Below are 26,635 nucleotides of genomic sequence, written 5' to 3'. Positions count from 1 at the left end.
TTTTGTTCATGCTATGTTTTGTGCGGTTAAGTTGATAGTGGCATGCAAAATAACGGCTGTTGTAAATGAGTCGTTCAGCCTTGTAATGTGTAATTGGTATGACACCTCTCAAAGTGTGAAAAATCTTTTGTTGTTGTAGTTTTTTTGGTGCTAGGCTGATAACGTATTGGGCGTCTGTCTACAGTACGGCTTCATAGTGGGTCTTCGGATTTTCTCTTTGAGTTCATATTACCTCTGTTTCTGGTTTGATGGCAGAGCAGGTTGCTATGTAATATGATGCTGTCATTCCTCTCCTTTCCAAAAAGCCTTCAGAAGAATTTTTTCCCTTGGCTCTTAAATGGAAAGGCTCATCTGTTTTTGTGTGTGCGTAGAATCGTATGTTAGTCATTGGACTTGTGTTTGTTTATGGTTTGACTTTTCCTTTGCTGAATTGATTCTGCAGTGTTTTCTCTTTGGTTTTAGATATTGTTCTTTGTATATTTGTCTTTGTTTTGTGGTGCTGAAGTGTATTTTGTAAGAGTTTATTCACTTGCATGCACTGAGTGAGGCATGGTACCCCTGAAGACAGCATCTCATTAAAAGTCTAGGTTGGGGTTGGTGAGGTTTTCCTTTGTTTTTTGGAAGGGAGGAGGGAGCTTGGTCATCTTAAGTTTCATATGTCTGTCAGCTGTAGTGAACTTAGGAAAAGCTACGTAATTTGCAGACTTACTTACAAGAGCATTTTTAGGAGTACAACGTTTCGTGACACTCTCTCTAACCTGGCTTCTGTGATTGCTGGAACTGCCATCTGCAGTGGTACTGTTGTATCTATTGAAGTATAACTTCAGTCTTCAATTTAATGATCAGTAGTGATTGAGTGTCTGACTAGCGATGCACGCAAAATTTTAACAGAACACTCCTTTTTTTGTTTTCTTTGTTTTGCTTGAAATAGTATTGTAAACTTTCTTAGAGGAAGATTTGTAGTACTCTTCCAGGAATACATGGAGTTTTATAGATGTGCCTTTATTTACTTGAAGGGATAGTGCTCTTTCTAATTGTGTGTCTTAGGGCCAACATATTTCCGAATTCTTCTGTCCAGGGTGAAAATAACCAACGCTTTCCTATTGAAAACAGGTTGAACAGATATAAACATTTAAGACTAAAACTGATACACACTATTATACTGTACTTTTCATTTACTGTTTGTCATTTTCCACACTTGTGTTTTAGTGTTCCTTTCTGGTTGTTGTAGGAGGAGTCACTTAGGAAATTCTTCTGTGCCATAAATACTGTATTAGGTTCTCCATGTTTATTTTGAAAGAACATGTGAAATATTAATCACTTCTAGCAAGCAAACGCTCATTGAAGAAAGTCTGTGTGAGTTCATAGCAATGGATACTAAGGAAGGAATATACTCATGGGTTTTTTTAATGTTTGTATTGTGTTTTCCGCAGTTAAGCGGACAATTCTTTAATTTTATTCCTGATGATGGGACGTCTATATAGAAGGGTTTCATTCTTAAAAACTCCTTCACCTGCACTTCAAAAGACATATTATACACCCTGCTTCACTTACTATCGTTTTCCTTTTAGCCACTTAGCAGTGTTCTCACTCAGTTTGGGCAGTGCAATGCACCTCCCCTTAACAGTGGGGAAATGTTTGCAGTCAAGTACAAGTTTATTAGCACAGGGCTCGGAAGAATGGGACAGTTGACTGTGGCATTATATTGTCAGGTGGATCTACGGTTATCAAGTCTAGACAGCAGTGGCACCAGTAAGGAAACTTCCCACGCATTAGGATACAACTGATGAAGAACTACAGTCCTTGGTCTTTCTACTAGCTCTGCGGAGCCAAGGCTGCTGTTTGGATGGCCGCAGATGTTTGCTGCATTGATGGAGATGTAAAAAAAAAACAAAACAAAACAAAAAAACAAGCCGGGGGGGAAGGGAAGAGACTGTGGAAGAAACCCAGAATAATATATGCAGTGCTAAGTGAGTATTATAACTGCATGCACGTTCTTTGTTCTCTGACTGATTCTGTTTGCGTGTTTATGCATAAACACTATAACGGTAATCGTGTGCGCCAGAAAAGTGCGAACGATGCCTGCTAATCTCTGTAAAATCTGTTCACTTTAAGCCAAGCCAAAAGCCAGAGATGACTCAGTATCTAGAACTTTTGGTTTGTTTATAAACATCATATTAGGAACCAGTAAAAGTTTCATTTCCATCAAAGCTACAAGTATGTATATAGTTGAACACTCTTAATTTTTCTCCTCCACACATACAAAGCATAGTCTTTCTTATTAAATCAACTTTAAAATACAAAGCTGGTTTGGCAGACCTGCTGTTGCCCTTTTTACGATGCAGTTTGTTTTGCTGCTTAAAGAAATTAAAAATACACTTTTTTTGTCAAGCTCATACGTGTTAACAAGAGTTAAGGAAAGTAACTGCTAATGTTCATGATGCTTTGAGCGAGCATGGATTGAACTGAATTTGAACATTTATTCTAAATTATGGTGTATGTTTTTAGTGCAAAATATCTGCCAGAATATCTAGCCGGAAGAAACGAAATTTTATTGCTTTTTTCCCCCCCTTTAAAGTAAGATATGAGCCAGTCAATGGATGGAATTGCACTGCAGTGGAATTTTACAGAGGACGAAGACGGAATAGTATAATACAAGTTGGAAAGGATGTTGTCAAAAAACCCCCTAACTTATCTTATCCTTTTTTTAAGGGACGTTATCACCTTGGAACGTATTCCTTCAGTAAATACCAATTAAAATTGCTTTGAGTACTGGTTGAAAGTGTCTGCCTATTTCTTATATGCCTTTTTTGCTCCCTTTTTTGATAGGGAGAGCTTACTTCTGGTATGTGAGTGGCCTACACAAATTAGTTAATTTAAAAAAAAAAAAACAGCGAAGTTACTTATTTATCTTAGTTTAAAAAAATCTGGGTATAATTTTTTTGAAAGAAGTGTTCCTCTAATATTGACCTTTTTCAAGCTGGTTGTGTGTCTGTCTAAATGCGATTAAATTTCTTTTTGCCCTTGGTGGGCTCATGCACCTCACTGGATGTGTGCAGGCATGATGGTTGTAATTTATTAGCATGCTTCCACATGAATGCACTCATCTGAACATATGAAGCGCTGTTATGTTTGTACAGTACTGCTAAGACTACTCATGTATGTAGACATTTTTTGAATGGAGTCCTAACAAAGAAGGCCTTTGTAAATGGTCTGTAAATTATTAACCTTACTCTAGTAATTTTCTAATCATTAATTTTTCCAGCTAGTTTCTGGGAGAGTTGAGGCCTCACCCTTGTGGACGTTTTCCTGTGGCGCCGAGGGGGCTGGATAGGATGTAGAGATGCTCTCCTTCCCTTGCTCCCCTGTTCCCACAGAGCTCGCTTATGTCAGTGCTGCTCCCTCTCTCATCCACCTCCTTCTCAGTTCCCAGCAGTACTATCGTTCTACTCTCTGCCCCTACAACCCAACTCCCAAAAATGTCGTCGTCCTTGGAGAAGAGGACAGGGAGGAGTAGGGTCTTACATTTTAACTTGTTTGTTGCTGTGGCAGAGCAGTTGTGAGGATGGCGCCACTCCTCAGGGAATGGTGGAGGCGGAGGCACAAGGAGGCTGGGAAGTGTTGAATAAGGCCAGGCTGAACCTAGTGATTACAGCGGTTTTGGAGGGTTTTCCACTATTTATTTGTAAATCTTGGCTGTCACTGTGCGTTTTAGTGCAGTGCTGGGTCTTCCACTTCAGTGGATTTAGAGGTGGAGCTTCTTCGAAGGGTAGAAAATGTGTTTGAATGAAAATGTCATAAAATAATTGGTAAAAGTAACACAGTTTGTGGGGAGGAAAGAAAATCTACATGTGTAGATGAAGGTCAGATGTGTAGGTTGTTTACGTGTTCTTAATGAAGTTACAGCTTCACGAAATAAGCACTGGTTTCCTATTCCAGGGGTGTAGTTTTGCTGATGTTGTTTGTATTTACTACTGAATTGTGAGCTTTATTGAATAATTGAACTTGCCGTCTGTAATGTAGACATTGAAATAATTGAGATGGCCTTACAAACTGCAGAAATCTGTTGTCAGTGTTTGCTGTTTGTCCATACGTTTATAGATAGTAATATCTGGAAAATGCTTGGAAAATGGGCATTACTTGTTTAGAATCTGATACCATATTGTGAACCAAGTTTATTTATTGCTTTTAGTAACTGATGTGGGAGAAAACCAATGAGAACCGTGAAACTTACATGAGTGGCACCGGATTTTCACTTCTGTGGTTTTTTTTCTGCAATTTTATACTAAGATTTTTTTATATTTAGTGTTACTGAGTATGAGAAAGTTAATTTAGCAGATTCTACTGCAGCAAACTTTCCCACTGACACTAGTAGGAGCCTTGTCTATGTAGAGATGAAAAGACTTGTTATTAAAATAAATCTGTAATTATAGGTTTTCATTTGGGAGTAAGAAGAATCCGTGCATTCTTACAAAGGTATTTTCTTTTTAAATGTAAAATACCTGAAACTTAACGAATATCAAGAAAACAGGAATGACATACAAGGAACTAACAATAATCCCTTTTCATTAACTCATGTAAAATTAGTATATAGAATATATTTGGGTGTCCTTATTGGCCTAACAGCTTTAATATTAAGCCTTCTGGAATATTACGATTTTTTCAAAGCTGACTTAAAATTAAGTGGTTTGTGTCTTGACAGTTGACTGAATTCCTCTGTTTTGTTGGTGTTATCTATATTGTATTATAATTTAATTGATGCTCTGTAGTAAAATTCAGCTCTGTATTTAATGTTCATAAATTAAGGTTTTGCTGGACTTGTGAATAAGAGGAAAAATTTCTGTATATTTCAAAATGATAAAGTATTTACTTTTGTGGTAATGATTACTGTCTGAATTCTGCCGTGCAAACATGACTGTTGCAGGGCTGCTCCAGAACAACGTTGCTGTTACTGCAGTACCTGAGTGAAAGTCTGTACTCCTGTAAAGAGAAGTGGAAGTGATTTATGGTATAAATTCCATTTTGAGCTTTATTTAAAACCGTAGGTGTGCTAGCTCTGATGGAGGCAGAAGACAAATATAATTTGCCTTTTTTAAAGTGTTTTTGCCTCATGAGAATTAGCAAAACATAGATGCAAAATCCTGAATAGTGCTGCAACCATGTAGCTTAGTGGTTTAAGTGATCAGCACAACTATTTTTTTCTTCTATCTGAATTACCTTTAGCTGTTCCTCCAACATACCTGTCACCAACTTTTCTATTGCTAAAGAGTATTAGTTATTCCTTTTAGCCTGGACCCCATCAGCTTTAAAACCAGGCTAGACTACACCTACCATACAGGTGTTCGAACTTGGAGAAGACTTGTATGTGACTTGTTGCGATGTGTATCTGGGACTTGTGCTGATATTTTTTTGGGGGGGAAAGATATGTGTGTGTGAGGGCTGATAAGCATTATTAACTTAGTGTTTTGTGTCCTTAACAGATCTGGTCTGAAAGCAGCTACCAGCATGTAGCAACTTGTAAATAATATAATTGGTTGTACAGTAGATGGTTAGGCACTTAAACTGGTTCCTAAATTAAGGAGCTGAATATCTTCCTGGTTAGATTATAGGAGCCGAAAAATTACCTTACCTTAGAAGTTCAGATCTTCACTGAACTGAAACAGAAAGAAAATTACTAACTTGTATCCATTTGTTTTGGCATACAGAATGCTGGGCAAGATCATTGTGATCACTTGTCCTTGTCCTGAGAGGTTGTAAGACTGTATCAGTTCATTTGGATTAAGCATCATGTTTTAAAAAATACCTCACAGAACTTGAACTGGAAAATTCCAATGGATGAAAAGTGCATCAAAACACCCAACAAGATGCTTAAAAGGTTCTTTACTCTTTCTCTGTCCCACTGCACCATAGTTCCAGTCCAGACCTCTCTGGCCTTAACTTAAAGTCATTGAGTCTTGTCATACTTTTGTCTGCTAGAACAAGGAGCCTTCTGTTATCAGCTTTCTTTTCCACATAGACTTAGCCGCAGTTTGTGGCTTTTCAGTTTTCTTTGGTAAATTGCAGAGAGTGAACTTAAGCCTTTCACTTCAAGATGTTTCAACCCTTTGTCACTCTCATGGTCCTCCAAGCCCTCTCCAGCATATCAATGTCTCGCTTGAATTGGGTACGCCAAAACTGGATGCTTTATTCCACTAGCAGGTGCAAAAGTACCAAGTTCAGGATAGAAAGTAAGTGGTCTTTTCCTAATTATGTTGTTATTTATGCACCCAAGAATCTCGCTAACCCTTTTGGCCATTAAGTTGTAATAAGTGTTTCTATAGTTACTGTGCAGTTGATTATTGACCACGTTAATGTTCTGCTTAAGGTCATTGCTTTCTATGATAGAAACCTGCATTTTGTAAACATAGTCCCATGTCTTTATTGCTAGATGCACAACTTCACCTTTAGCTGTATTGAAATGTGTGTCTGCAGCTGGCTTGCCAGTTAATTTAGGAAGCATCACGTCTGACCTTTTCGTTACTTGCTATTTTTCTATCAGTACTAATTTCACTGTTTTTTCAGGTCATTGCTAAAAATGTTATATATAGCTGTGATCTGTTCCCTGAAGACCCTGTCACAAACGCCGTGATGGTCCTCTATTTCAGTTGAGGGCCAGGCAGTACTCTGTTAATGCTATGGTGATGGTTTCATAAATGAGTAGACCACAAGAGACATTAGCTAGGGTGGATAAATTCAAAGACTGAATTTCTTTCATCTCTGCGTTTGAGTTAGAGCACATTAAGGGAAGGTTGTAATAGGGAAATACATATTGCTGCTGATTGTATCATTTGTCTTTTGTGGCTTAATTGAGTGCTATATTTTCCAGAGCAGCCATTGTCTCTTTGAGTGCTCAGTTTCAATGTTGCAGACAATGATTAATTCAAAACACCAGTAAAAAACAAACCAAACCAAACCCAAAAACCAAGCCAAACAAAAACCACCAAGCAAGATGCTTGTTTGTTTCCTTCTGTGGCAGAAAAAATATTGTAATTTTTTTTCTTTCTTAACACATCTACTTCTTGTGTGCCTGGGTAGGAGAGCGGGGTGTCTTTCACTCTGCATTTTTTTTCTTGCTCGTGTTTGTAGCTTTCACAGCCTAGTCCTAAAGGTTGATGGAAACAATAATCTGAGTTTGTGTCTGAGAGAACCTATTTCCAATGAGTAGTCCAATAAATACACTTCTGGGGGTCACCATCTGAAGCCTTTAGAGCCAGAATTAGTTTCCTGTAGTTTTTGATTTTGTTAGGAGCTGCATTCTTTAGGGTCTGATACTGTAGCTGTTCTTTGTAAGTGGTCTCACCTGAAGTTGTTGTGCAACGTGGGCAGGAGGACTGTGGTAGTGGTGTAGGAGAGAAAATGAAGAGAACAAAGATGTAAAGGCTTTAAGGCCATAATGGAGTAATTCCTCATGGAAAGACAAGATAAGGAACTTGCCTGGTGGGAAGGCTGCCTGGTGTTTTAAGAACATAGTAAAGAGGATATAAATGTAGATAAAAGGGAGGTGAAACTGAGGAGAGAGCTAAGCTGTAGCTTGGAGAATGTTCATTGCTATTGTGGCTACGGATATGAAAAAAAACCCAAAACACCATCAACTAAAGCAGACCTTCCTGCTGTTGTAAGATCCAGTGTGAAATGGTACCTGTTGTGATACTCCAGTTGGTGGCTTTGGGTGTATTTGATACTCAGGGAGAGGGGAATTGGGAGTGAGGGGGATCCTGCTGGGAAACCCTGGGCATCCTGAGCAATCTCTGCCACCTGTCTGAGGTTGGGTCGCTTTCTCCAGATATGCAGAACCTTTTTCTCCCTGAGTTTCTTCGTAAACCAGCCTCTCTGCTAAAACTTGGCTACATAACTTTGCCAAGAGTAGAGGCTATTTGCTTTTGCAATAGCTTCTAAAAATACAGTATTATTACCTGTCCTGCCCCTCAGTGCCATCTGTGAACGTTGTTCTCTTGAGGAATGAAACGTCTTGTATCTGTGGGCTCTTACATTAATAAAGGGCCCCAATCTGCTTCTCTGCACAAAGACCCATAGAAAATGTGCCTTTCCTGAGCTGCTGTAGAAGTGCAGCCTAACCTGCACTGTAGGAGCCTAACCTGGCTGTTAGGCAAGTGTGGTGGTAACAGCTGTATGCCCCTGGTGAGGTTCATGGGAATATGCCCCAGCTTGCAGCTTTGCCCCTACTCAGCCGTTCTCTCGCTGCTGGTAGCCTGCTCAGGCTGCAGCCTTGGGCAGCAACTTACAGCACGTTGCTGTTGTCTGTGTTACGGTAGTCAAACATGAAGTAGTGTGGTTGTAAACAGAATTTTATCCTTAAATGTATTACTGTATCTGCATTTATTTTGGAATGCGAAAAAACTTGGCTGTCCATACTTTCCTCAACATCCTGCCTTTCATTCATCTCTGTTCTAACCAGTGGGCAGCTTTCTGCATAGCACTTAGCATAAGCAACTGTTTCTCCATGCCTGTGCTCTTTGTCTCCCTATCCTCTGTCCTGTTCATATCTTATCACTGTATGTTGGTCCTGTACGGTGCAAGTCCTGGATTCCCCTGAACTCCTGCATATCCTGGGGAGCAGACGCTAGGGAGTAGGAATGAATTTCACAGGAGTAAATTGCTGCTGGTGCTTTCTTATCTCTTGGTGAAGCAGTGACATCTGACAGTTGGAACATGAATAAAACACCCTGTTTGGATGTTAGATGAAGGATCTTTGGGTTCTTTTTCCCAACAGTTTTTCCTGAAAGAAAACTTCTGTTGTGGTATTTGAGCTTCAAGGAGCTGCCAGCTCTCTGCCAACCTGGAAAGGCATGTGGGGCTGGCTACGTGGCTGCAGACACTGCAGCAGGATTCAAATGTGTACCCATTGCACTGCAGTGGAAGAGATGCAAAGTGCAAGCGCTCGTCACCCACTCATCCTTTTATGCTGATGAATGTTGTGACCTTGGGAGAAGCGCCTTTTGGGTCATGTTGGTTATCGGCACAAACCAGGAGGTTCAAGTATCTTTTGATCTGTTGGGTACTGTATTCTCGTGGGGACCTGGGCAGAATCCTATAGGGCAGGCTAGTTAGGTGGACTTGGCATTGGTTATGGTATAACTTGTCACGACTCGCTCGTGGAGCCATTTTATCCATGGTTAATCTGGGCATCATCTGTTATTTCTGGCTTATGGGGGGTAATTGTTTCTGGTTGTGTCCTTTAGCACAATATATGTAGTGTTACCACCTACAGAGGTTTGAAACGAGGAATAAATGTACGGCCTGCTCTCTGTTGTACCGAAGATATGGAAATATATCTAGGGTAGCTTTAGCACTGGATTTTGATTGTGAATTGGTGAACTCTGCATTACCTCAGAGACATCTTGTGTTAAAATATAAGTTTAGCATTAAAGCCTGACCCTTTTCAGAATGGTTAAATGATTTGCTGTAACTGGCATTTCATGTGTTCTGGAAGCATTAGCTCACAGAGTGACTTGTGTGTTTGTGTATATATGGGTACATGTATACAAGAGGTAATGTCTGGTTGAAGTTTAAGTAATACAGCAATGGCTACAGCAGACTGTACTCTATGGTTCCTGTCCTATAGCAGTGACTACTGCGGAGTCTAAGCTTGAGCGTGATTTGTTAGTGTTTTATGTCTCCAGATAGTGTAGTGCTCTCCTTAATAAGGAAGAGAGGAAATTACTTTTATTGATCCAGTTTATTCTTCAGCTTTTCATTACACTTCTGTAAAAGATTTAGAAATCAATCAGATCAGGCTTTGGTGCTTAACTTCCATGAGTTTTAAGACTGTTGCTTGTAGTTGTGGTATCCTTGTCTGCAGTTTTCACTATACTTTTTTTGGAGTCCTGATTCAGGACTTGAAGGTAGATTGCTCCTAGGTTATTCAGCTGCAAAAGGTTTTTTCTGAGCTATTACTTTTGGTCTGCCAGACTTACACTGAGGAGAAGGATCAAATGAGCTCTACCCCTGCCTAGTATGCCTCCATTTCTTTTTATGTTGGGAAACAATAATTTCACATGTTAAACAGAAAAGGCCACTGCAAAGTCCAGTAAGAGAGAAGAGGGAAAGGTATTTTTTAGGATTCATTGCAGTTCAGTAACAGAAGAGGAAAAACAACATAGGGCTCGAAAGGAAGAGAGTTTGATTTAAAAATCCGATTTTATGATAATGTTATTTGTGTGGAAAAATAAAATATGAACCAAATCATACCAATGATATGATTCATCTGGTTCTTTTTTCTTCCTCATTGCATGTAGGCAGTTTCCAGTAATGTTAGTGGAAATTATGATGTATGAGGAATAATTTTATTTTAAAAGTAATCCCACTTTACTGCTGGGATCACTGGGGTCTTATGGGGACACAGTACTGCACCTGTGCACTACTAGCAGAATAGGGCGTATCCTGAGCATTTTTTGAGTGTAGCAGTGCTTTTTGGCCAGATGAAAGTATTTTATTGAGGAACAATATAGTTGAGAGACGTGTGATGACATTTTTGCACTTTGGGTGCTGTCAGTGGGCTCTGTGTCAGATCTTCTCACCTCTGTTGATCATGGCCATCCTCCTTCCCCCCACCTCATTGCTCTCAATTAACCAGACTTAGATTTTTTTTTTTAATGTGGTGAGTGACACCCTCTAAAAATGAAGGGAATACGAAAATGTGTTATGTAGAAAACGTACAAATGCTGGGGAAGTAGTTTAATCTATTTGCTTCTATCTCCTCAGCCTCCTAATTGTCTAATTAAATAATTTAATAACATTTTCTTGTGGCTGGGACAACTCCTGGACTGGCAGAGATGTTAGATATACTTTTGCTGAAGAAAAAACAAGCAATTTCATATCCTAGTTTTCTCTGAAGTTAAGTGAAAGTGTGCAAAAGCTGAATTGCATTTAGGTAGAATTGTGGGTGTTTTGTTTTCCACGGTGGATCCTTAAATTATTTTCTGGTATGGTTACAGAGGCCTGTGTAATGAGTTTACCTCTGCTAACAATAGAGCTGCTTAATCGCTTTTGTGGATCCCTTAGAAATTGCGCGGTGATCCCCTGGGTCTGTGGATCATTTGATTGAAAATCACCAGGATCCAGAGGAGTTCAGGCTCACAGACCATTAGTCAGCATCTGTGTGTAATGCAAAAGCATTAAATAAGGTATCTTTCTTAATGGAATTTCCATGGGTTTGACTTAGCTGCATAGGTGCTGGACGTGTTTTTACATAGCATTTCTGTGATAATTTATGATGCCTCTCATAATACCTAGGGCATGCTATTGATTCCCAGTTTTGTTTTTTATCAATCGGGGATCCGTTGTGAGGTGAGCACTGGGCTCCAGCTGGAGCTGGGTCCATATGCCTTGTTTTGCCTGGGGGTTTCCAGCAGTTTCGTCTTGATGGCTATGATTAACCATAAATCTATTTTGCATTTGTTCTTCTGAGTTATTTTCTCAGAGAATTCTGTGCACTTTAGTTGGTATGACTACAAAACCATGTCTGATTTAACTGAATGTTTTATATTAAACTGGGTGCTATTTTCTGGGAACTGCTAAGATGTACTATTCCAGTGGATGGTTAATTAACCAGTTGTATCGCTTATATCTGATTTGAAAAGCAGTACTGGTTTTCTTGTTGAGTAGGGCTTAAGGCTATGGATTATTTAAATAACTCTTAGATGTTACAGTAAGATTAAGTACCAGCACTGTCTAGTGTGACTTAAAATTATTTTTTAAAAGAAAATGTAATATAAATAGATACAAAATTTGATTAATATAATAAAAAATTGATTTCTGCCTTTATTGGTCTTTCTGCCTGAGTTCCTGTCTTTTTTTAAACTTAAATTGCATAACTCCTCACTTCATATCCATAATACTACCTTAAGGCCCATATACATATTCGTTCCAGGACACAGTATTTTATCTTGATTTTGACATTGCTTCAACCACATGCATTGTATGATATCAGGGAAGATGAAGAATATATTTAACCAAATATTAAGATTTAGAGTTTAGTAAAATACTATTAAGAATAACTTACGTGAGAGACTGTTCCAAAATCTGAAAGTTACCATCTAAATACAGAAGCTAAACACGGTGTTTAGAGGGTAACTTTCAGGTGAGCTGATGTTAGTTGGCTTACTGTCCAGTTCAGCTTAGGTTTTGTCATTTTATTAAGGACTTGAAACTAAGTCTGAAAACCAGCCATTCTTGCTAGAGTGTCCAGCCAAGTGCTGTATCAGTTTATTGGGCTAGCCAAATTGGTATAATTATGCCAAATTACTACTAAATTTTCTGTGGTACAAGCCTTCAGACTTCAGTCCTGCTTTGAACTCGAGAGACTTTCATCTGCTTATGCAAATTCATTAAAAATTGAATCCTTAGATCTGATTCTAAGTGCTAACATCTTTTATATGTTCACTGATTTCTTTAGTCTCCCACCACCACTACATGCATACACTTTCTTCCTCTGCCCCCCAACAGTGGGGAAATATAGCTATAAATATGGATAGGGTCTTTAGGCTTCAGGGTATTTTATGGTTGCCTGTGGGCTTTTTTTCAATGTCTGTGCCTGTGCTTAATTAGGATATTCCTCCTATCTGTCAAAGTAGGGCTTAATTGCTTTAAACCTTACGCTTCTTATTTTTAATGTTTTTGAAAAGCTGTTACAACAATTTTTTATTATTATTTTATAGGCAAATTTAGAAAACAAACCAGTAAATGGCCGCAGACCAGAACTCATGGAATGCAGTATATGTGGTCATGGTGAAAAATACAGGGTGAAAACAAACCAAACAGTACCCATTGAAAATGTGCAGTCTAAGGAGAAAGAAAGAATGACAGGCTTAGAAGCAGAGAAGTGGGCACATAACGAGAAGCCATCTTTTGGTGTCCATGTCAACGGAGATATCCATGGAACTGTGACAGGCAACGAACACTTGAAAAATGCTGAAGACGGTGAAAGAGCGGTCTCTCCCAGTCAGTTAGCTGAGCCAAAAAAATCATTTGCACAGACCATCAAAAATGGCATAAAAAGCCTACATTATTCACCACCGGAAGCAGTTGCTTCGCTGAAAAAAGCACCCGTAGAGGAACGGACACATTTGACAAGCAACTCCCATATGCAATGGATGAAGGGTACCAATCTGAATAACATAGTAAACACACTGACGACTGGCGTTGGCTGCGTTCACCCGGAAACACAAGGAAATGTTTTAATGAAAGAGGAAAACTGCACTTGCAGCATCTTTGAGGATTCTGATAAGTCAGTTTTGCAGAGGGTTTCCATTTCAGATCTGCAAGAAAGTTTGTGTTGTCCTCCGCTACCTGAAGGGGAAGTGCATATAGGAAAGGATGGCTTTAAAGTATCTAACGCAGAGACACAGCATGAGGATTCTTCACTCCAGCCGACTTTCTTGTCCCTGATTAAAAACAGAAATTTAACTGTAGAGCAGGTTGTAGCTATTGAAGCTTTAACACAGTTATCCGAAGCCCCTTTAGAAACAGCTTCACCAGCTAAAACTGAAAGTACTGAACGTACAGAAGAAACAACTTCCAACTTGTTCGATAGTTACAAAAGAGATATCTCATCCTCCTTCACATCTTCTGCATTAAAAGAAATCAAAGACACTCACTTACAGAATGAGCAGCAGCTCTTGGCTCACTGCGCTCACTCACAGAAGCAGCTCCCTAATAAGGCAGTGGTATACAATGGCCAAAGCTCAGTTTCTGAATTGCGTGATAAACCTACCAATCTGGCTGGTGAGATGTATAAATTACAGTTATCCTCAAGAGATACCAAAACTTTATCTGACTTAACATCTAATGCAAAATCATTTTCATGCTATACTACGAAGAAAAATTACCCTCATGACCCAGTCACCCTTGCACGGTATTGCAACGCTTCACGTAATGTCCAGCAAGCAAGTAACAACTTGGAAACTCTTGGCCAGTTGGAGCAAAAGCCAGCCGGTAATGATTTGAACTTGGAAGCTACTTCTTTGATTAAAGGAGGAGGAATTCACAGCCAGGATGAAGAGGATGTTGCTACACAACTAACCCAACTTGCAGCACTAATTGAATCAAACCAGACCAATCGAGGGAAGAAGAATGACATAAAGGCATCACTGCTTAATCTAATATCACACGAGAGACAGCCAAAGTATAACCAAGATGTGTTGCAGAAGAAAGAATCTGTATTTTTTAGGCATAATTATAGTTCCTTACTGTTAAAGCAAAAACAACCAACAAATAAAAAAGGAAATGCTGTACCATGGAAACCAAGACACAAAAAGAAGCCTCAAGAAGCACGCTATCAACAAAATAATCAAAACCAGCTAGAGCTGTTGTCATGCCAGCATAGTGAGTTACAGGACATTTGGATATCATCAAAACTGCACAAGCTTGGGCAAACCATGCCACAGGACTCCAGAATAGCTTCATCTGAAAAAAAATCTCCAAGAACCAAAGTACAGAGGGCGCTGAATCAAAATGCTTCAGCGTCACAAGAAAAAACTAGATTGTTTCTCCCGCAAACGCAGATAAAATTCCATAGATGTTTACCTGAGGTACCACAAGAGAAAAAAAAAGACAGGTTGTTTGGCTGTGAAGTGGTGAATGAGCAAATTAAAACCACATGCTCCAGTGACCCACTAGGCATTGATCCACTGAAAAATGAAGTTGTTGCACGTAACCAATATAGCGACCTGTCCTCCCGTAACCCTCCGGCTGTTTCACAGTTGAAAACAGCATCCTTATTGAACAGACCAAGTGAAAACCTACAGATGTTTACAGAAAAATGTAATTCTCAGGTACAGCAAACAGCGAATGTCAGTCAGACGCATCCTTTGCCTCAAACTTTTAATCAGCCTAACCTGAGAGCTAACGAAATGCGTAGTGGAGACAAAACCTATATTCAGCAGGGTGCTGTCGAACAACAAGTAGATCTGAAGTCACAGGTGCTGCCTGTTCCCTGCGGTGGGGCCCAGGTACCAGCTTCTTTTGAAGCTCTCAGGAATATGGAGTGTGCAGGCGAAGTGACCGTTCTGACATCAACCAGTTTGGGTACTGACCACCCACAGAGCACAGGCGACTCAGGGTGTTCTCCAGCAAAAAACACGCTCAGCAGTTTCCTTGAATCACCTATGAAGTTTCTTGATACCCCTACAAAAAATTTAATAGATACACCTACAAAAAAAGGACAATCTGAACTGCCAACTTGTGACTGTGTTGGTAAGTCTTTTTGCTGACCTGTACCTTTCAGGTGGAGGTGTGCTCATATTGCTTCCTTTAATGAGGAAGTGAGGAATGAATGAATTTGGTGAGGAAATGTACTTGACACTTACTTAGCTGTTGCAAAAGGATCAGTGTTTTGCTGTTAGGAAATAGGAGGAAATTATTTTTTCCCCTTTCTGTAACTTTTGCCTGGCGTTCGTTGGGCCTGCAAAGCACAGCAGAATTGTGTGGTTTTGGTATTGCAACTGACAGGTTTAAATTCTCCTCTTAAATTTAAACCAAGGAGGAAAAGGAGTTTGTTTTATTGTTGCTGACTTAGCTCTATGTGCATTTATCTGCAGTGTATCAGATTCTGATTTTTATGGTCTAGAACTAGTTTTTTCCTGAGGTGGGCACGGTGAAAACTTCATATGTATTGTCATTGTTGCCTAAATGGTGTTAGATAAGGCGCAGGGCAGAGTTGTGGGCCATCTTGTTACTGTCACTGTTAGTCTTGATGGCTGATGTCAGTTGGCCTTGAAGAGTCCATGTCAAAGGCTACTAGATGACTCTCCTCGCCGAGAGGGAGAGGTAAGGTGGCGTTCAGGTGAGAAAGCCACGTACATAATAATTTGTATTGCAGGATGAGATGTTGGACTGAACTCGGTATTGAGGGTTTTGCAAATATAGCTTGATTGGTATAAGATGTGCCATGTTTTCAGACTGAGTGCACAGATGGAAAAACAAGTCAGACTTAACAACAAATCGTACACAGGCGGATTGTTTCATCTTTGCTTTAATGTTCTGAAGCGACAGAGTGCTAGTTAAGAAGCGTGGATTGTGTTTTCTGTTCTGTAATATATGCCTATCAGTGTCCCGTCCCATCCCCTCCCCCCCAAATTCTCCTTTGTCTAAAAGAAATTAATGATGCTTTCCTACCAACAAGGATATTGGGAAGCTTACTTGGTCAATACATGCCAGCTCCTGTACTGAAAATTTGTAAAGAATGAAAAATATTACTGTAATTAGCATTCCTGTATAACAAAGTAAAAGTACTTGCAGATTAATAGGAGGAAAGGAGTAGAAAACAATTTTGATGCCTCTGAGGAGAAAGATCTGTCATACTCTATTCATTACATTTCAGGAACAAATTTTATGTATTGTAATTTAATTTGGAAGATGTTTCTGTAAACCATTTCTAAGCTTACTTGTAATGGTGTAAATTTTCTATGTGCCAACTTAGTTTTCTCAATCTGCTTACAGAGCAAATTATAGAGAAGGATGAAGGCCCATATTACACACACCTCGGGACAGGACCAAGTGTTGCTGCTGTGAGAGAAATAATGGAGAACAGGTGAGAAAAATATGAGCATTTAATGCTCACAGTATTTTTGACTGTCTAAACAGGAAAGGAGGGTTATGAGAAATCAGGTGCTATGTTTATCTTAGTTTTTCAAAACTTTTTGCAGTACTCATCTGTAAAATGTTTTCCTGTTCAGATGTGCATGAGGTGAGCACTAGCATTTCAGTTCCAAACACACGTGTCTTTTCTGAGCTCTTGCATCTTTAGGGTTGAATTTCAAGTGCAGTGTGCTCTTAGGTGCCATTGAAGTCAATGGGAATGACAGATCAACAGCTGGGAGAATTAGGTTTCCTACTGTCCTACATGCAAAGAAGCTGTAGCAAACTGGACAGAAAGGTCACGTTAGTGATGAAGTGCACCAGGATTTACATGCAGATAGCATTTTTTTCCCCAAATAATGTTTCCTTAGTGGCAGAAGCTTTTTATCAGTAGAGGGGTGTCAAAAATCACTCTTGCAAATGGGATTTAAAATTTAAAAGTGTTTTGACATGATAAAATTTTTGGTTTTCTTCTGTTCTCAGTAAAGTAGAAATAAATATGCTGTTCTTGTTTTATTGAAAATGTTTTGTGTTTTAGTGGTCTATAGCAGTTTTACTCATGAACTTTTTTTAATGCAGGTATGGAGCAAAAGGAAGCGCTGTAAGGATAGAGGTAGTAGTTTATACAGGAAAGGAAGGAAAAAGCTCTCAGGGGTGTCCAATTGCCAAGTGGGTAAGTTTTTATATTACAGCAGTAAAATTATTTTGTGTGGCTTTTAAATATCAAATCATGTGTAGTCCTTGAGCTTAAATATAATTTGATCTTTTAACGAAGATCTGGTTCTTCATTTAATTGATCTGTAAGTCTGCCTGAATGATGAAGCGAAGGAAAACAATTGTTTTTATTTATTTTTTTTTTAGGATGTGGTGCTATATGTTATGCTGTGTTTTGAATGAGTGTGAGAGAGGTGCTTAACAGAGCTAGCAGAGATGACCAAATCAAGGGGAAGAAGACCCTGACAGTGTCCAAAAGTTGGACTGTCTAGTGAAATATGGTATTGGGAAGTGTGAAAGAGAAAAGAAGGGATGGTTGCTTGGGAGAGCTGGAAAACTATCCAGTGCCATTTTCTAAAACCGTTCTGAGTTGTGGGAACACCTGAAGAAAAGAGAGTGTGGTGGATGAGGAAATTCAGTCTCATATGCCATGGAGAGTTCATTACTATTTTTGAGGAACTGAACTCAGTATTTGGAAATGTAAATGTTTCGGTGATAGTTTTCACCAAAGTCTTGTCTCACATTGCTTTATAGGAGCCAGGAAATGAGGTAACAGACACAAGCTCCAGGAGAGAGCTTGGAAAGAATTGATTGTCCTTAATCTTTGCTGAAACCACCAAGGGAGGTAAAAAGTAGACTGGAAATCTTGTAAACTGAGTTTTGGAAAATAATAAAAGACCTTGGTTGTTTAAAGAACAAAATTTTATTGCCTTCTTTAGGAATTTCAGATTTGATTGAAAAAACAATGAAGATAACTGTACAATTGTTGTAATTACATGACAAAAATAAGGTTATGTATTGTATGTGAATGGTATCGCATGCTAAACATTTACTGCTTATGTTTGCAACAGTCAATGTGTTTTTCATACTCAATACATAAACTATTTTTCAGAAAGAAATCCCATATGTGCATGTTGCTTCACATAATATTTAATAATACATCAGCATCCAAGAAAAAAAGGTGGTAAAACTAATTTCATAAACAACTGACCCAAAAAGAATGGAATGATTGTTTTCAGTGTTTCATCTAAATAAAACACTGGGTTTTAACAAAGGACAGGAGTTAAAAATCTTACCTTAGAAGTAGTTGTGAGCAGTTGAAAAGAAGGTGGCATTTAAAACTCTTAACCTTGATTTTTCCGTTGCCAGTATCAACATACTGTCTTTTACGTAAAACAGAAATGATAGATTTCATTGTATATCTGCATGGCTGCAGGTGTCCAACGTGTGTTTATAATATGACAGTTAAAGCACTTGGATGCATACAGAAAGGCTGTTTTAAGGTATGGGGACCTGCTCTCCAGTTAGGTTTTCATATTTTTATATGTAAAGTGTTTATGAGAGTAAGCTTTAATGTTCATTTAACTTAAGTTCCAATCTTGTTTTATGCAGCAGTGACTTTTTTTTTGTGTGTGCGAGTTCAGACCTGCAGAGGATGAATGCTTTTCCAAGTCTGCTGACTGTTACTGTGTGACTGTTCACTACGAGAGGGAAGGAAATCACTGAAATCTCCTCTGTAGAACTGTTCCATCCTGTATAAAATCCACATTTTGGGGTTGGTATTTTTAACGTGTTGCATTAACTTCTCATTGGCAATCTAATTTTAATCCTTATAATGGAGCATATTTGGGTTTTGGCTATGACCAAAGAAATGTAATTGTGAAATTCGTTTGAAAGCATATGGAAAAAGTTTGCTGTGCTCTCTGATAATTGCAGTCACAAGGTCCTGTCAGCTGCACAGAGACTTTCACTTACTCATTTACAGTGTATGTTGGGACAGACTTGCTTCTGCTTTGCAGCTGGACAAGCTATTGCCCTTTGGGCTCCTGAGAGACTAGCTGGTTGAGAGCACCATGGTGGAGCTCTGCTGAAGCAAATATGATAAGAAAAATTTTTCTGTTCATCATATTGAACTATTTTTCCCAATTAATTTTCCCTATTATTTTCACTAGGTTTTTGTCTTATTGGTTCATTAGAAATATTTTAAGATTAGAGGAGGCTTTCTAAAATACCTGACTCCATACATTCTTCCATTAGTGTCTGCATTTCATAACACCAATTCCCTCAGAAATTGTTTTTGCTGAAGTGGCTCCAAACGTGTGCCTGGTGTGTTAAACTTCTACTGAGACAGACCCCTTTCTCCAAAAGAAGCTGATGTCTTCTTCCTGATTTCAGGTTACCGTAAACTTGCAGAATGTTTTATCTTTCAGTTGTCTTTTGAGGAGAAATTACAGTAGACACAGATGGGTTTTTTTGATGTATTATATTTTAGGCTGATACTTTGTCCCTCTGGATGTGGACAAGAATGCTCCTATTAGCTGAACGTAAATATCAGCAAATACTTCCTAGGGTTTGAAACCTTACAACAGTTGTATGAGTAAGCATTCGGCTGGCACCCACATGAACTAAACTGTGCAGTGAAGATGAGCTTGCTGTTGTTTCCAGTACATATGGCGGCAAGCAGACTGCCTGACCTCTCTTTTTTTTGGTGTCAGAAATTGTATCAGCTCATTTTTATATTAAAGTACAATTAATAGACTTTTGCCAGAGATTTCAGATTTGTGGATATTTGTGTAGGTGATAACTGTGTGATGAGAAAATAACTTACTGTTCTGTGACGTATGCTGGTGTAACTGTACTCTTTCTTTTCTGTTTGGAGTTCTTTTGCTTTTTTGCATTGTCCAAGTTCATCGTACTTCTTCATAATATGTTAAAGGGGGAAAAAAGCTTTTGAAGTACTGAAATTACTGACCTGTCATTCTTAGTAGCCTGTTCATATAATAAAAAAGATTAATGTTTACTGTGCATCCCCTACAGTCAGCCAGTAAGTGACTTGACTCATATAGGTCCCATTGTTTTATCAATGCTTTAGCTAATAGCAGATGTGTTGAGGGGTGGTTTTTTTTCCCTTGTTCTCAGTATGTCTGATGGAAATTACAATTGCCTCAATTCACGTGAAATGGTTTATGAATTTGTTAGTTGTGCATGATTGACTGTAGGCATCATCCTGCTGCACTGAAGTCAAAGGTACATGTCACTGACCTCAGAGGAGGTCAGCTTCAGGTTCTAGTGTTCTCTGGGTTAAACCCATTTCCTATGGGTTCCTCCTGGTTTCAGTGGACATTGGCTTGAATCAACTAAGCTATCATGGCTATCTGTTGTCTTTATTCAGAGTTGCAATGTAATTTTTAAGGCTCCAGCTCTGAATAAATACAAGAGATAAGAAGCGATAAAAACAGCCAGGTCAGGGCCAGGGCTTTCTTGCCAATATCCTGTCTCCAGCAGTGACCGTTAGCAGAGAGGTGTAAGAGCAGGGCAGCTGCTTCCCAGAAGACTCGCTTGGTTTCCAGTAATTCATAGCTCAATGGTTCCCTGAGCTGGAGGCTGTGTCTTTGTGTTCGGTTGCCTTTCATAAATGTGGTCATCTTCATTTCTCCTTTTCCTTCCTGTTCTCTTATGTTAGGACTTAAAATCTTGTCATAATGATTTCAGCCTTGTGCTCTATTTCCAGTAATTCCTAGCAGTTGTTTTTCCTTTTTCTCCATTGCAGACCAATGATTTGGCATTTTCGTAGAACTTTCTAGCATTATGCCAGATCCTCATTCCTGCATGGTAATGGCCAACTCATAGTCCATCTCTATCTAAAAATAGAATTGTTTTCACCATGTGCATTAAATACGCACATCTACAGTGAATTTTATCTGCCGTATTACTATCTGCTCAGCAGTGTGAACTCCTTCGTTTGTTTGTAGATTGTGCTTGTCTTCGCTACTATGAATTGGTTAGTGTCATCAACAAATGCTGTCTTCCTCTTATTTACCCTTAACAAACATGCTGAAGAGCACAAGTTTGAACATAGTTCTGCAGAGCTCCCACTGGAGACATACCAGCCTTTTGTTTCATGTCTTTTCACCAATTATTGATTTGTCCCAAGGCACATTAGGGTTTTTTTAAAAGCGTTTATACTGAATGGCTTTTGGAAATCTAGGAAGGCCTGCAGTATGACTGAACTGTGGCTTCACTTCAGAAAAGTTTATTTGGCTTCTCCCTGTGCATCACACTTTCCTGTGTAATCACTGCTTTGCCCCACACAGATACCAGGCTAATGTGATCACTGAATCAACATTTCTCCTAGGGTGTTTTCACAAAGTGGTATCCTCTCGGTAATCTTCAGGCCCTCTGGTACTAATGTATTATAAATCAAGACAATGCACATCACATTTAATACTTCAGTTGTTTTACCCTTAAGTTACTTTGGTGGATATCATCTGAACTTGGCAAAATGCTGCTGTTTGAGGGGGATGGTTGTTTCGTTTTGGTTTTTAGTTGCTGTTGTCCTATAACCACTTTTGTCAGGGCTTTAACTTCAGAAAAAAATCCTTGGCTGTCACCTGTGAACGTTTCTGACGTAGGAATCTTCCCAAACTTCTTGTCTGCGAACACAGCAGCAGAGGGTTTTGCTTCTTGAGCGCCTCTTTTTTTAACACTTAGGTGAACTGCTGACCCTTCGGATTCTGTTAGCCTGACAGTGGCCCTGATTTGCTTGAAAATACACTATTATGGGGCTTTTGTGCCTTTTCCAAGTAGTTTCTTAAAGTTCTGTTTCTGTACTATTTGTCTTTCTTTGGTTTTATATTTTTAACTTTATTATCTTTTCTGTAGTGTTGGTTGTGTATCAGTACAATAAATAGAGTTAAAAATAGGGGTGGATTTAAAATGGATTTAAAAAATTACAAATACTTCTAAAATATAGTTAAAATTGAAATGACAGTCCTGTACAGACCGTCATTATTAGCCACTGAAATTAATAAATTTTTAAAGTAATGCTTAGATAACCCACTGTTACAAACCAGATTTTTTAATAGATCATTGAACTGATAGGAATTTGTAGCTAAATGCCAGAAACTACAATTTGTTGAGTGCTGAATGAGCCTTGGTAACAGTAGATTCTTCTGCAGATGCAGAGAAGGTGATTTTTTGGGTTTGCTAGTTTAGCTTGAGTTGAGAGAGTGATTGAAATTAGGAACTGAAAAAGCTAGAAAACAGAAGTTACTCCAGCTTCTAGGGCCTCTATGTGTGTTATTGTTAAGAGATGTGGAATTTGTTAAAGAAAATGAACTGACAGATCAGCAAGGTACTGTGCCCTGCAGTGGATGGCCATTACTCATCAGTGGAGCTGTCAGAGGCGTTGTCAGGAAGTTGGGCACCTGTAAGCGGACTCTCCCGATGCTTATTTTCTGTGTCCCACTGGGCAGGAGGTCTGGTGCGGCACTGCTAGCTACGGGGTACTGAAGCTGTGGTGCCGTCTGGAACATGATAGACTGGGGAATTTTCGAAATATATTTGAAAAGGGCTTTAAAGTAAATTCTCGTGGACTTACTGTCCGCTGGCCACAGGTTTAAGTAGAATGTGCAGCTCCATTCTGCTTTAAACAGCTTACTGTACTTCAAGCTTTTATTTCATTTATTAAACTGTCTTTATGATTAAAAGATCTTCTCTATAGAATTCTGGAAGGAAATAAATTTGTGGTTGGTGGGGGTTTTGTTTGCCTTCTCAGGCAACATTGTATTAGAGCATCACTTTTGTGCTGTAATGTTGTAATACATTAAGTTAGTTTGTGTAGCAGGTACTGTAGCTGTGCAGGCACTATTTTCCCAGTTTGCGAGGAGGCATGTGGGCTAAATACAGAGTTAGGGGAGTTTATTTTGGATGAAAATGTTTGTAATGTTATCCAGAGTAAAGCCATTCTTTAAGTGCTGCAATGCTTTGAGATTCAAAATTACTAGAAAATTTTATACTGTTTCTGAAGTCAATAAGTGTTTTAATATTGTTTATTATGAAGAACTACTAAAATATTTTAATAGTAAACATGAAAGAAAAAAGCTATGTTAAGGTAAACAAATTTGAGTGTTATAAAAGAGCAAGCATGTAAGTTGCTATTATTGCTAATGTAATTAAAACAAATGGGATATCTGAACAGAGCGCAGCTTCTTAGTCATCCGTATCATGCAAAGTGCGGTTTGCCATTGCCTGCAGTGTAGCAGAAGGGGAAGTTTGAGGGAGTAAGGAGGGTGGGAGGGCACTGGCAGCTGAGGCTTGAGTTTTGTCCTTATTTCTGCAGTATTGGTTGTACAATTCTAGAACAATCATTTAACGAATAAATACTTCAGTTTGCTCATCTGTAAATGGTACAATACTGCTTCCAGTAGCAACTTGAAAAAAGTGTCTGCAGATAATTGTGGATATTGTGCTTCAGTGATATTCCTGTGAAAAGAGCTAAGTAACATCATAGTGCTGTAACTCTTTTGATGTGGTCGGCTAGTACTTGAGAAAGAATTTAGGGAAGTGGAACTTATTGCTGTTTTGATATCTCTTAGACATGCTGAGACTAAAAGAATATAACATTTTACGGTAAGAAGAGAGTTTAATGTTTAATGTGCGTGAAGGGGTGAATTAGGAAAAAGGGCAGACTGACTTCTGTGGCAAACAAGAACATTCCTCCTGCTGCCTGTCACACAGCAGCATGGGCTAGAACAGCAGCAGCCTTTAACAGCACTGTGCTCTTGCTTTGCGCTAGTGTAGGTTATTATGGAATTGTAGCTTAGCAGAGAATCTCATCGTGTGTAGAGAGGGCTCCACGCATGGACCTTGTGCAGAGGCAAAAATCTGCAGGTTAGAAAACTCAGAGCCAAACTGTTCTAAATGAGTCGCCTATTTCAGGAAATTACAGTGAGCAGCTAAGCTATATTCTCACTTTAAAATCAACTACTGATACCCTGCAAAGGAGGCATTTTGCTGAAGAAATTCAGAATGGGCTGGAGGGAGTATTGCAGTGGAACCACATGGAGATGAAATAAACCTAAAAAGGACCTTTTTGTTAGTTCCATTATTTTTTTTTCATCCAGTGATTTATAGCCACATATTTAACTCGCAATTAAAATTCTGTACTATTTGCTAGTGGTGTCTGGTTTATATCATGTTAAAGTTAACACAACTATTATGGTGATCCTAAATTTGAAAGTAATTTCTCATCCATGTGGTAATTCAGCATCTGGCATGCTAAGCTTCTGCAGTCTGACTCTTAGCTACTTACATAAGTCATGTACGTGCTAATTTAGATAGACTGGCTTATGTTTAAGGACATCAAGTAGTTTTTATTCACAGTGTACTTATTCCTTGTTCTAGAGCTCCTGCCAAGGTTTGAGACAGTTGCTTCAACGATCTAAAAGAAATAATTCAAGTAAGTAGAATTCAAGCATTTGGACAGCTGAAGCAGGTTTTATTGATAGCATAACTTTATTGATGCTGTTCAGTACATTCAGAAATGATTTGAAAGAAGTGGGAGACACTGAGGTGACAAACTGCTGATGGTGCAAAGTTGTTCAGGATAATGAAGAGGAGGGACAGCTACCATGAAGAACAGGAAGGACTTGTGATCCAGAAAGAATGGCCACTAAAATGATAGATAAAACTCACTTGATAAATACAAAGTTACAAAAAAGTGGTGTGTTGTGGTTTCATATACATGGTGATGGGACGCTAGGTTGAGTGTTACTGCTTGGGCTAATAGTTCATTAGACATCAGCTTCAGTGTTCAATAGTGATGAAAACAGCAAAAGAAATGGGTGAGAATTACTGGGGAGGAATAAAGACAGCATGAAACATATCTATGTCTGTGAGAAAGCACGCTGCCCCCCAGTCTTCAATACTGCCTGCAGTTCTGGTCCCCCAACTCAAAGTGCAGCAGAACTGGGAAGGACAGGTAGAGGTACAGACTCATCAGCCTGGCAGAGAGGGAAGAGGAGAAAGCAGGGGTCTCTAAAGTCTTTGGCGTGGAGAGCTGAATAGCGACCTATTACTCAGTCTCATCCTGTATCAAAACTAGAGGGCACTAGCAGGGGGTGAGCTCAGCACAAAGGTAATGTTTTTTCTTTCACATAGTCTGGGTTTAAGCTTTGCGCAGGGATGTAGTTGATGGTAAAATGCTGTATAGATTTAGAAGTGAATGGATAAATGCACAGAAGGCAAAAATCCTTCAAAAGCTGGGAGAGAGCATGTCCCCTGAGCTGCCAGCAGATGGCTGGAAGGTGCCTGGCAGTTGTTGAGAAGCATCTCTGCATCCAGGTGCCTGCCTTACTCATCCCTAGGCAGCTCCTCGTAGTCACTGTCACAATAAGGATAAGGCCGGACAGTCCACTTGTCTGACCTTGTCCTGCTCCTTGTATTCTACAGTTCTTTAATTCTCAGCATTCCTTTCTGTCTCTTTGCTCTCCTTGTATGTGAGGGACTGAAAAACTAACTTTTCCTCTTGTTTATCCCATAACTTGTTGCTAAATTGCTGGAGCAAATTCTGCTGTATATGGCACCTCTTCAATAAATAGACTCTAGCTTTTGGCTCAGGCTTTAACAAAATTGGGTAACCTATCTCTGTGGCTTGTAGAAAGAGAGGTGTAGCTGTGATACATTGCCATAATAGCTGTTGGTTGTGTTTCTGTCCTAGCTGGCTGTGGTGCACCTTGAAGACTTGCTCATATTCTCAGATTCTGCCATTTGAGACTATCTGGGCTTGATTGCTGTCGTCTTCTAGATGTACACATAAACAAGGAGACGTGGATGGCCACAGTAGCACACAGCAGGCGTGGTACAGAAAGTGGCAGCGGTGCGTGCCCAACTACAGCACAGGAGGGATGTACAAAACTTGGCTTTGAAAAATGACCAAAATAAATGAGCATCCTGCCCAAATCAGCATGTGATATTGTGTGTCCAAATGGGTATGTGCATAAGAAAGCTGTTTGGAAGGAGGTGTGTCCCATTCCAGTTTTTCCTTTTGTCCTAGGCATGGTTATGGTAGCAAACAGGTGAGGGAGTGGGTAGCATGTAACTTCATGCCTGGTTGTTGTGGGTGCAGAACTGTGCCAATAGGTATGGGCCAAGCATTGTGGGGGAGTTGTTGGGTCCTTCGCTTTCCAGAAGTGCTGCGTTGCAGCTGAAACAAATTATTCATTGTTGATGTGGGAATCTTACGATGGATGCTTAGAATTGATGGCAGTTACTGCTTGCTAAAGTGAGTTCAGGGATAATCTAGCCCTGTGCACCTGCAAAAAGATGACCATATGACATTTAAGTGTTACATAATACTTGACAAACTTGTTACAAGTCTGTTTTCTTGATTATTTTTCTATGTGAGTCACTAAGAAGGTGTGGTTATTTTGTGTGGAAAAGTAATTGCAGGGGAAAAGTTTCTGTTCCTCCATTTTAAAAAGCTAGCTTTAAAGTTCCACCACTT

The 26,635-nt window shown here is 39.2% G+C and overlaps 1 protein-coding gene across 4 annotated transcripts in view; it reads left to right on the top strand.

Moving 5' to 3' along the window:
• The window catches only part of TET1 (tet methylcytosine dioxygenase 1), an 80,091-nt gene that overhangs the window by 28,026 nt on the left and 25,430 nt on the right, over positions 1-26,635 (top strand). For all 4 annotated transcript variants that reach the window (XM_075109361.1, XM_075109362.1, XM_075109360.1 and 1 more), the window contains 3 exons: positions 12,717-15,252; positions 16,498-16,588; positions 17,215-17,308. In XM_075109361.1, coding sequence (XP_074965462.1) covers positions 12,717-15,252; positions 16,498-16,588; positions 17,215-17,308 — 2,721 coding nt within the window. The remainder of the gene's footprint in view (positions 1-12,716; positions 15,253-16,497; positions 16,589-17,214; positions 17,309-26,635) is intronic.

This window comes from Phalacrocorax aristotelis, chromosome 14 (assembly GCF_949628215.1).
Source record: "Phalacrocorax aristotelis chromosome 14, bGulAri2.1, whole genome shotgun sequence".
NCBI classification, from domain to species: Eukaryota; Metazoa; Chordata; class Aves; order Suliformes; family Phalacrocoracidae; genus Phalacrocorax; species Phalacrocorax aristotelis.
Note: the sequence above shows the minus strand (reverse complement) of the source record. Positions and strands in the feature narration are given on the sequence as shown.